The 11,615-nt window shown below is 43.7% G+C and overlaps 1 protein-coding gene across 2 annotated transcripts in view; it reads left to right on the top strand.

Annotated features, from left to right (window-relative positions):
* Positions 1 to 413: 413 nt before the first annotated feature.
* The window catches only part of FBXO11 (F-box protein 11), an 80,256-nt gene continuing 69,054 nt past the window's right edge, over positions 414 to 11,615 (top strand). For both annotated transcript variants that reach the window (XM_086631781.1, XM_086631780.1), the window contains exon 1: positions 414 to 531. In XM_086631781.1, coding sequence (XP_086487907.1) covers positions 423 to 531 — 109 coding nt within the window. In that variant the 5' untranslated portion in view covers positions 414 to 422. The remainder of the gene's footprint in view (positions 532 to 11,615) is intronic.

Genomic DNA, 11,615 nt, shown 5'->3' with positions numbered 1-11,615 from the left:
TGATTGGCGGAGCGCGGCCGCCAGCGGCTGCCTCCCCGCGAGTGTGTGTCTCTGGCAGTGTCAATGGCTCCTCCTGCCACGGAGCAGCGACGGGCTTGAGACGGGCAGGACCGCGGGGCTCCTTTAAGAGAGGGATTTTCGGGGGGGCCGGGGAGGGGGGCCGCGGCGCGAACGTCCCCCACAGCCAGCGCTCGGGAGAGCCAACGGCCGGCGGCTCCTCTGCCTCTCGAGCGAGCCGGCGAGGAGGCGGCAGCGGTCGGCGGCGGGACTCGCGCCTGGAGACCCCCCCACCTCTCCTTCCCTGCTGCCCGCTGCTGTGAGGCGGCCGCCCCGGGGCTCCCTCCTTTCCCCCCCTCCCCGACGAGGCACCGGTTGCCGGAGGATTCCCCCCCTCCCCTCCCGCCACCCACACGAGTCGGCAAATGAACTCGGTCCGAGCCGCCAACAGGAGACCCAGGCGAGTGTCCAGGCCGCGCCCGGTACAGCAGCAGCAGGAGAGGAACAACGCCGCCGCCGCCGCCGGGGATCGGGGTAAGCCAGGCGCCGCCGCGCCGAGCGGGGGCCTGCGCAGGGTTCGCTGGCGGCGCTGGGCCCCGCCGCGCCCGGCTGGGCACCGGCAGGAAAAGCCCAGGCTGCTTCACCCTTGGCTCCCGCTCAGGCCGCGCTTTGTTTGGCTCGGGCTCTGCCCCGACTCGGGGCCGCTGGGCCCTGCCGCCGAGCGGGAGGGAGGCGGGGTGCTCGGCCCCTTTCCCGGCCGCGCTCCCACGCCCGCTGGGGAGGGGGCAGCCGAAAGCCGCCGGCCTTTCGGAACGGAAAGCGGCAACCCCCCACCCCCCCCGTCCCCGTCCCCGGGGGCTGCGGGAAGGCGAGTCGCCTTCGCCCGGGGGAGCCGGTGCCTCCCCGCAGGGAGCGGCGGGCTGGGCCCCCGGGCCGGCGGAGGGGAGAGGTGACGCGGGGGGAGCGGCGCCCGGAGGGGCTGCGGGGCGGGAGGTTGGGGGGGGGGGGGGGGGGCGCCGGTGCCGGGCAACTTGCGCCGACACCTTCCTGCCTCCGTTGGCGAAATGGTGTCCGGGGGCGGCGGCCCGGGTCTCACCGAGCCTCCGCGGCCCGCCGCGCCGCGCAATGTTTGCTGCGCAGTTCGGAGCCCGGCGGGGGGGCGCGGGCCGCGGCCGATCGGCCATTTATTTACCTCAGCCACACCGCCTCCTTCTCTTCTCCACCCCCCCGCCCGGCCGCCCCCTCCGCGGTAGCCGGCGGCCCCGAGCCGGCCAGAACGGAGCGGCGGCTCCGGCGCCCCGCGCCTCAGCCCTGCTCGGCGGGTCCGCCCGCGCTGGTGGGGCCGGGGCCTAGCGTAAAAACGTTGACGATTTGGAGCTAATGGGGGAAAGCACCATTGTCTGAGGGAATGGGGAAGCGGCGAGGTGGGATTCTTCCCCTAATGGAGCCCGGAGCGGGGTCGCTAGTGCTGGGGTACGGGGGAGTGAGTGTGTGTGTGGGGGGCGAGGGGGTGGCGGCCCCTCAGCCCTGGCACTGGCTCCCCAGTGATGGCTCTTGGAGGGGGGGGGGGGGGGGGGGGCGGCGAGTGTGCGTGTGCTCCGTATGTGCAGGGTTGGCTTTTTTTTTTTTTAAAGGCGAGATGGGGGTGGGATTGGAGGAGACATTTTGCATGTCTTATCTGGTGGATTGGATTTTAATTTTTTATGCATTGGCTGTCACAACTCTGACATGATAAAGGAGACTGATCCGTGGTGCAGCTTTAGATGCACAAATGTCTTTTTTAAAATAAAAAAAAAGCCTTCATTGTCATCTGAATGTCTTTTGTTTTAGTATCTAGGATATCACATCGCGAACAAGGTATTTTAACTGCGGAGATGCATCGTGATAAATATTTCAGTGCGTTTTATGCTATCAAAACATTTTAAGCAAATGAAGTAAAGAAAATTTAATCTGAGGAAGTATTTTTAATTCTCCATTCCTCCCCCCTCCCTCCCCTTCCTTCCCCCGCCCCCCCCCCCTCGCACACATTGGTCAGAGCAAAGAATGTTACCCAGACCAGATTGCTGTGTATATAACCAGAGGATGTGATGTCTTATGCCCAATTATGGGTCTTGTGTAAACCTTCCAAAATCTTAAGTAATTATATAATTAAAATGACTTCTCTGGTATACTGACGTTTAAAAAAAAAAAAGAAAAAAAAAAAAAACAAACCACCCAACGAAAAGAGCTTCCTCCCCTCAACGACATGCACTGAGGATTTTCATCATCGATGTTCCATATACAGAATACAGAATTTTGTCAGGCCCACAGTTTACTTCTTCTTTTAAACAGATGAAAATATAACTTCTGAAAGGCATCTGGAAAGGTGTGCATATGGATTAAATACTGCAATTATTCAGTTTTACATTGGACTGCCTGTCTCAAACTGCTCATGTGTTATTAATTTGCTAAAGATACAGGCAGAAACTTTTTCTGTTAAAATACGAGGCTTCAGTGTATTTGTATTACTCTGATGTTTTGTGGAACTCTGCATTCACATTTTTTTTTTTCACGTTGTTCCTTGCTGTTTACCACTCAGTAGTGATAAAATTGTAACAAAATCAAGTTCCACAGTTTGCTGAAACTACCATTCCATATGGATCCCTGCTAGCTTTTTCCTTGCTTTTTCAAAGGTCAGTTGTGCTAGGTCTGACTTGCCCAAAAATGCATCAACATCATTAGAGTCTTCTGTTATTAATGTTATATCTACTGTCTACGTTTAGGGTGTCTCTAGTGCAGTTCCTGTTCCTATCTTAGAATTTGCGAAGTCTGATCCACTATCTCCGAAAGCTAATGCCAGTTTTACCTGTGACTTTGATGGGTTTGTGCAGGGCTGTTACTGTAAAGGATGATGAATAATGATACTAAATGATAAGCCAATATACTAGGGTTAAGACCATACCACACAAGTCGGTGGTGACTTTTTTCACCTTTATTCTCGAGCGATGTAGGTCATCTTGAAAAAGACTCTACAAAAGAAGCAGTGTAAGTTAAGAAAAGGTTTCTATTAAACTCAGATTTAAATTTTTTTAAGAATAGTGCAGCTGTGATTAAATGAAAATTATTCTTTGTTATTATTAATTTCTTCTTTCATATTACAGCACAGTACTTATAAGAACAAATATCATGGAACAGAGTTGATAATGTAGCACATAGTTAATCTTTGGAACTTCTTGTTTCATATCATTAAAGTAGATTGCTTAGTAAAACATATATTAAGTCTTGAGCTTTATTTATTATTTAATGCTGCGTAAGTAGACAGTGTTTTTCAACTGTAACAGCTGTTACATTTTCACCACTGGGTAAAAATCAAGTTGTGACTCCTGTTACTAATAAATAGATCACTAGAAAAAATGAGTTTATAAAAATCCTCCATCAGAGGTTCCCTGTAAGGGATTAAAAAATAATACAAAACTGTGTTTTATACTGTGAAGCAGTTCTTATTTTAATTTATTTTTTATATGTAGTATGAATAGATCTAATGATCTATGCTATCTATGATCATGCTATCTATATTATATGTTGATAAACAATGATTGCGTACCTATATTCTGATTAGTGGGGAAGGGAGTGATTATTATAAGTGATTGAAGATGAAAAATTCTTTTCCCCAAACTCACTGTGTTGTACAGTCAAGATAAGATGTCATCAGGATATACTTCCCAAGATGTTTTGCCTTATGTTCTGCTGTTCACACCTCCCTCCATCTAAATGAGCCACTCTGCTACACTATGGTACTTCTGTTTTACATTCTCCCTCCTGATGTCTCCCCACTCACCAGTGGGGTTGCCAGTGGTTTACTCAGTGGTTTTGGAATTCTTCATGAAGGATACAGAATAGATGGGTCCTTTCATTTTCTTTAGGACAATGGTCTACCCAAAAGGAAGTCTGGACTGGGTGATGTCTGTGTTTAAATATTCCTGTGTTTACTTACAGTGCTATTTTTTTTTTCCTTGAGGGTATAGGTTTGTCTACAGTTTTAGAAAGAAGACGAGATTAGACACTTATTTAAAAAAAAAAAAAAAATCTTGTCTAGAAGGCAGCTAAAATTGTCAACCTCAGAGCTATTACATATGAATTTTTTTCTTCCTTGTTTCTATTCTTCTCAAAATAATGACTACGTTAGCGCGCATGTGCTTCTTTATACCATCAGTGTATTACTGGATATTGTAGTAATGAGGTTCTGAGCTTTAAGTCCAGCATTAAGTGCTTTTAGGCTTGGATCCTGTGTACTGTTAAGTACTGAATGTGTAGCACCATGGCAGCTGCGTCTGCCACAATCCTGCGCGTTCCTTTTACGTGGTGGTGGTGTCCATGTGACAAGGCAGTGAGCTGGCTCCCGAGCTGCCTGCGCCAAATGCTAACTGCCTTTTTTTTTTCTCCCCAGGTTGATTTTTGGCACAAGTGCTGGTACAAGGGAAGGGATAACACTGAGTGCTTGTGGGTGTGGTGGGACTGTAGCAGCTCCGATTTATTGGGTTAAGCTGGGTCAATACTTTTTCAGCTGGGACATATTTAATACATAAAGCCTGTAAACCTACTTTGCAAGTTTGCTTCCCCCTCCAATGTATTTTCCAAAGAAAACAAGACTTATACACCCGTACAGTCTGTCTGTCACTCTGCAACTTCTGAACTTGATAGCTCATTTCAAGCAGATTTGACAAAGGGGTGTGCAGTTCTTAAGTTCTGTGGAAACTGTTGGCTGCGCAGAGGAAGAAGACAATGAGAGAAAGACATTTATAACTTACCTTCTCTACCCATGCCAAGAAGCAGCAACTAGCTGGCCTGTCAGCACTCAAGGTCATGGATTTAGTTATTTGTCTGCATAGGGGACTTGAGGGCTGGGAGAAAGAGTGAGTTAGGCTGTGTAAGACACAAACATGTAGAAGCTCCAGTAAATTTCTTGATCACAAAGCTTGAATTTTGTAATGTTGAGATAAATATCTCAGGAAAGTCAAGGAGTCTTTGTTTGGCCCTATTTCAAGTGCATGTGTGTAAGCGTGTGCATGTTTTGGTGGTGTTTGTTTTTTTTTTAATATGTGCACCAAAAGGTTTATATTGGTGTGTGCTGGGCTGTAACAGTAACTGTATTAAATGACTCTTACTCTGAAGGAAATGCCCAGACTTGCATCAAAATAACTAAATTAGTTTCAGATTTTGTAGGATCATCTCTTATGGCAAGAAGTCAAGAAGTCAGGCATCAGTTGCTCCAGGTGGAAAGAAATCTAATACAGGTTTTTCCATATTCCTTAAAAGAAAGTCCTAGGCTGTGAAAAGATATATTTACATATGGATATGTAATCCTGGTTTCTGCAATGAAAAGTTTCCAAAGTCTGCCTTACAGATAAAAGTTTAGAATCTGTAAACTTGGTGCTTCCAGTACAACTCCAGTTTCCCAAAGCCTGATTCTGCATCACGAGTATGAAGTAGTGTCTTGGTACCTCTGTTGTCCTTCATGTAGGACAAGTGCCTAAATTTATGCTAAAGCTTTCTTTCTGTTTTGGAGAGATCAAAGTCAAGTGTATTTGTTCTTAGTATGCAAAGTAATGTTCATTGCCCATAGTTCTGGTATATTTTGGTCATTCATAAGACTATTAACATCTGTTATAGTTTCCCAGAAATAGCAAATCTTTTTTTATTTTCTTTCTGTGTTACAAAAACTTTGAGCCCAATGGTGTTAAGTAAAGAAGTAATGAAGTCTCCTACAGCAGTCTGTTTCATGTCTTTCTCCTTTGGGGGAAGATTGTACTGTGTCCCCCTCCTGCTCTGGTGCTTCCTGGGAGAATCACAGTTACAGAGCAGACCAAAGCTTTTACTGCAGGTGTGCAGGGCATTAAGCATAATAAACATTAGGTGCACTGGATAAGGAGGATTTAATGTATATGCATAGAATTGGAGCACTGTGAACACTTTGTCAGCCCAGCAGCTGCCTGGGAACGTCAGGCTCACAGCTTGCTTTACATCGGCAGTTTCCTCACCAGCATGGTAAATCTGGTGTGCCCAGCAAGTGCTGAATTTGCAGTGCCAGTGCGGAGTGACTGCTGCGCTCGTGTGTTTATCCGGCACGTTAAGCACTCTTACTCTGCACATGCACAGTGGTATCATCGGAAGGCAGCCAGGGGGGTCTGCTGCTGTGGGGAGGACAGGACAGCTCATTTGGCTCACCCTCTGGCCTGGGTCACTTCTGTAGAGGGAGTTGTTGGGAGTGAGCGTGCGCCAAACGTGTTGTAACGTGGGTCACCTGTGGTAGAGCTTAAACTTCCTCTTAGAGCTTGTGGCTGTGAACTGTTTGGTGTGCTAGGATGAGGAGATAGTGTGCTTCTCTAAGAGTTCTTGGTTGTGCTGATCACATATATTTAGCTTTATATATTATAAAAGATGGTGTAGGAAAAGTAATCAGAAATGTGTGATGGTAGGAGCAAAGCAGAGAAAAAAACATGACTGAACTAACAGGAATTGAGAAAATGAAAGGTTTGTTCAGTTGACTTTGTCATTACCTAATCCTCTCATGTTTTCTGGTTGTTAAGTACTTTTGTGTCTTGCTTATGTGGTGTTTCTCTGTTGAGCACTTGAATAGGAGGGGAAACATGCTTGGTGATTTTTATTATTGTTCATGGGACTAAACTAGTATCTGAACATAGCCTGGGATTTTCTGTTTTTGATGAAATGTCCGGGAGAAGAAAGGAAGCTACAACATATATTGAAACTGCAGAACATCTATCATAATTCTGCTTTTATGATATATTGCTACTTTTATAAAAGACTTCTAAATTCTTTTAAAAGAGGAGAGCAAGATCTAGGTGTAGATTCGAAAGAAGACACTCCAGAGGAATCTCCTATCATTTAAATTGTACTTCCTATTAGAAAGTTTAATGAACTTTTTTTGAGATGAATCTGAATCTGGAATATTTCTTAAAAGATAACTTACATAGCGGTTTTTGTGGATCTTCTCAATAACTAAGTTTTGCTTGTTATGCTACTGCCAGTTGTTAAAATGTTGTTGTTCATATGTAGAAGCTGGGAAGACACAGACGAGCAACAGATGAACACTTGGAACAGCAGACTTTTAGAGACTGTTTTTTATGCTCTCCTCTGAGATACTTCCTTTAGTTGCGTTTTGACAAGATAATGAATTTTAAAGCCTGGTTACTAGAGGGAAGGGTTCACCATATTATTAGGTCACCTGCTTCTAGCCCCATGTTCTTTTAGCTCCCTGCACCGGATCACCACAGAAACTAAGCCTCCAAAACACCCTGAGCAGTTATCTGCCAGTTTAGCTCTTCGAACTAACTGCAGAGTTTGGTGATTGTGTAAGACAAGTGGTCGTCAGGTGGTCATACGCAGTTGAGAGGGAGAGGAAGGAAGTGGGACAGCCTCTCGTCTTCATGGCTGACCATTGGATCGGTGTAGCCGTCATGGGAGACTCACGCCTTGCACAGTGATGGGCGATGGTCCTGTCCATCTGAGAGGAGCTGTCGAAACGCTGCTGTGGCTCTGCTTTACGGTACGTGCTGTAATACAAACAATGAAACCTACTGTTCATTGTAACAGAAACCTGCAGTTTCCATCCCATGGCCAGGTTCGTCAGGCCCTTCCTGATGTCTTAAATGTGAGAGTTCAGGCACTGCTTTGTTCTAGGAACTCAAACTGCTGTGTAGTTGTTTTCTGCCTAGAAACGTTGTTGCTGAGGCTCCTAGGTTAGTTCCTAATAAGCGGCTATATTTTGTTGATTCTACTTAGTTTATTCAGCAAAAGTGTATAGAAATACAATTCCAGTACATACTGGATATTATTGATATTCCAATATTGAAATACTAGTGGTGTTTATCTTCTTGTGCAACTGGTTCTGTGTTCCAAAAAGCTGATTCAGCTGTATAGCTTTACCATGTGAGTGCCAGTCTAGTGTTGATAGAGCGTACAAAGTTTTTGCTCAGTTTTTCTGTCCTGCTTGACTTCATTGACCTTGGTAGGTGTTTGGATTAGGGTGGATTGTTTGATGATGGCTTTTGCAATTACTAGTAAAAACTGATTTTTAAAATGAGCTAAACCTCATATCAGACATTGCTCTTGGGCTGGGAAAATGCTGGGAGTGGACAGTAAGATTACATGTGGGTTATTCTAGGGGTAGGCCACTGGAAGGATAGTCCTTATGTTCCAGAGAACTCTCTAGTTCCTAGCTCCCAAACACGGCATAGAGAAACAAGCACTCCTGGGAACAAGGTTGGGAAGTAAAAGCTTGGGTTTTGTCTTACTGCAAATTGACATTACAAGGCAAAATTAACAACCATACTTGGAATTATTACACTTGTTTTAAATAACCACTGTCCAGACTAGCAGAAGAGCTGAATTTGCAGTCTCATGGTCATCGTGCTGCATGCATTCTTTTATACCAAAGGACTGGTTAGCACGAATAGGTGATGTTACAGTAACTATTTCCTTTTGGTAATCCCAGTTTCTAGTGTTTGGAAACAGCCTGGCCTTAAGGGATCCAATTTGTGGGTTCTCTTCTGCTCCTTGTTTTCAGCTTACGCATCTGGAAGCAAAGGTTCGAAGGTTTAGCCTCTTGCTTTCTGAATAGGGATGCCTTGTAGCTCTACAGCCAGTCTAAATTTCAAGCTATCTTTGTGTTTGGACAGGTTATTGTAGGATGACAGGTTACCATATGTCAGCTGATCTGTGGTATCTGATTCACAGTAATTGTTCATGTGTATGCTCTTAGCCTGTGGCAAATGGAAGGTAATTTGAGTTAGCTTGACCCTCTTTCATTATGCTCTTTCAAGGCACTCCCTTCTCCACGTGGATTGTTAGACCTGCTGGAGTGCCTTAGCTAAAACAATAACGCAGTTTCTGTCCCCAAGCTTGTTTGGGTGTATCTGTACAACAGTAAGATGAAGACTTCACCACAGTTTCCTGTATTGTTGCTGTTTTGAAACCATACCTTGCTAAAGGAGTGAATACTACAGAGATGCTACCCTGAAAATCAGTCAGATGTTGTTATAATTACCAGGTGCGTTTTTCTTTAGCAAAACTTACAAAAGCTTTATTAATGCATTTTAAAACACTGCAAATAAGTTGTTTATTTCACAGTAGCTTGGTATACTTCTTTCTTGTTTTTAAAGTAGTAGGTTTTACTTTGAGTTTTTTCAGAAGGTGCTTGGTAATTGAAATCATTCTAACACTGCAATAATGGCTTTGAATGCTCTGATTCAAAGCCCACTGAAATCCTGGCGAGCTGAAAGATTCCCATTGACCACAAATGGCACTTGAATTTGATTTGAAATGACATGAAAGGTAAAACAATTGATTTTCTTTTTAGTGTTTAGTTCTTATTTGAAATTCGATTTTGCAGCCGTAAATACATAGCTATCCAGTCTGGTTCATCAATAGTTATTAAAAATCTAAAATACTACTTGAATGTGTATGGGAAAATACTTTCCAGTAGTCAGATACTACCACTCTGTCTTGCTGCCTTACTGATTTTCTGTAGCTCCCAAAGAGAAACTCAGAACTGCCTCTTGAATCTACCTCATTCTCCCTTCTCTCACAGATGAATCTGGTTAATTACTGCACTACTGATCCTATGTGTACATGACAAATAAATAAAGCTTCCTCCCCATTTTTGCTTCTTATTTGGCCAATGAGAGTTTTTTAGGAGGTGTTGGGTAAAATTTACAGTTCCCAAGCTTCTCATACTTGGGAAAGTGAGTGGAAGACTGTGACTTTTTTCTTTACTTGGAATTCAGTCTTCTTAAGACATAGGCCTTGGTGTAGTCCTCTGAGAAATAAATAGTTTTGAAAGTTCTTCAGCATACCTTTAGGGAAAACTTTATGCTGCAGAAGCATAGGAAAACTTCAGGTTTGAATCATTTTTCTAAAAGCCGAAGACAAAACGTATGCTTTTTGGCAAATAAACCTTTCCCGACTATTGGGAAAGCAAGTGACGAGAAACATGACCCAAGTGCTGTTGGGTCATCAGTTTAAGTTGTGTGTAGTAGCTGTTCAAATTAATGTATGCCATTTCCTTGAGTTGTTGTTGTCTTGAAGGAGGAAGGACAGCAACTTTGTTTAGGTTGTTATTATATTAGTATTTGGCAAGACGTGATGCTGCACCTTTCTCTGAAGATGGTAAAATCTGTGACTATCTTTTTTGGCAAAAAGGTTCTGCCCCGTCGCCTTCTTCAAGAGTCATTGAAGATCAGTTATTCAAAATAAACCAGAGTTTACTCTGGAATTTCACTTGCTCCATTTTGACCTGCATTGACTGCAACTGCCCAAGATCATGGATGGGGACAGGAGATAGCTGAGCTCCTTCCTTTATGACCGTGAAAGTTGAAAGACTGAAGGTCTAGGGTGGTTGCAGTGTATAAAAATGAGTAGCAGGTTTTCCATCACAGAATGACCGCATTTGGAGCTTCCTCTCTGGCTCCATTTTTAACTTTCTGCAAAGCTATATAGTAATTGAGCCTCTAAGGCATATGTTTCAGATGGTCATTGAGAGAACCTCCTTCATCATAAGTTGTGCAGTTGTTTGGCTAGCTAAGCATCAGTGGGAAGGCAGGAGATAAATGCTTTGGGCTACTGTTGCTGTTTGGATGATTAGAAGAAGAATGAGTGTGATTGTGATAATGGGTAACATCTGAATGACTTCAGGTGGCCTTTGATAATCAGTTTAGATACTTTCATGTCTTGCTAAATTTCTTAGCAGCAGCTGCTCATTGATCAGCAGCTTGTGATCAATAATCTGCTGATACACTTGACAGTATCAGTATGGATGCTTGCCATTGTGAAATTTTACCTTAGTTTAAAAGGTTTAAGTAACTGAAAAAGGCATACCTGAGAAGGTTCAGTGGGTGTCTAATGAAGCTCTCTCTTCTGAAGATAAAGTCGTCATAGTACATGTTGGTGCGATGCTAGATTTCCCATTTTGTCTTTTTTGACAAAAAACGTTTGAACATCTGAGCTTTTTAATGTTAAAAGTGTTAAGAGGAGATAATATTTTCTGACAGCTGTGTCTCATCTAAGCCTGTTTTTTAAATGCCAGAGAAGAATAGGAGGTGAAATTATTCTGATTTTCAGCTATAGACAAAATAACCTTAATATGTAATTTTAAAGGAAAATACGTTGGTCATGCTAATGTTGAAATAAGCACTTTATCTTTTAGCAGCTTCTTGTGTTAGTGTAGCTGTAATTTGACTGAAAATAAGAAGTGATTATAAAGGAAGTGTTAACTTATTTGTAAAAATATGAGTAAGGGGGGAAAAAGGAGAATGGAAAATAAATTTTAGACAAAATTGTGTTTGAACTTTTCAGTGGTGTTGTTATGTGGGAGTCCAGTTTAAGATCATTTTTTCACATTAACTTCATGAATTTTTCAGCCTATGTTTTTCTGGATAACTTTTTCTAGAAAATGGAGATTTGAGCATGAACTGTGCTGTGGGTTGCTCTTATGCTGATTAATACAGTGGAAGTTAAAAATAGATAGTGTATGGAAAAAAATGATTTTTAAGTGCTCTATTTGAAAGGCCTACCGAGCAATACCTGCCATCCACTGATACTGTAAGAGTGGATTCATGGCCGTC

The sequence above is a fragment of the Tauraco erythrolophus genome, chromosome 2 (genome assembly GCF_009769465.1).
Source record: "Tauraco erythrolophus isolate bTauEry1 chromosome 2, bTauEry1.pri, whole genome shotgun sequence".
In the NCBI taxonomy this organism is placed as follows: Eukaryota; Metazoa; Chordata; class Aves; order Musophagiformes; family Musophagidae; genus Tauraco; species Tauraco erythrolophus.
The sequence above is the reverse complement of the archived record's forward strand: the minus strand, read 5'-3'. Positions and strand labels throughout refer to the sequence as shown.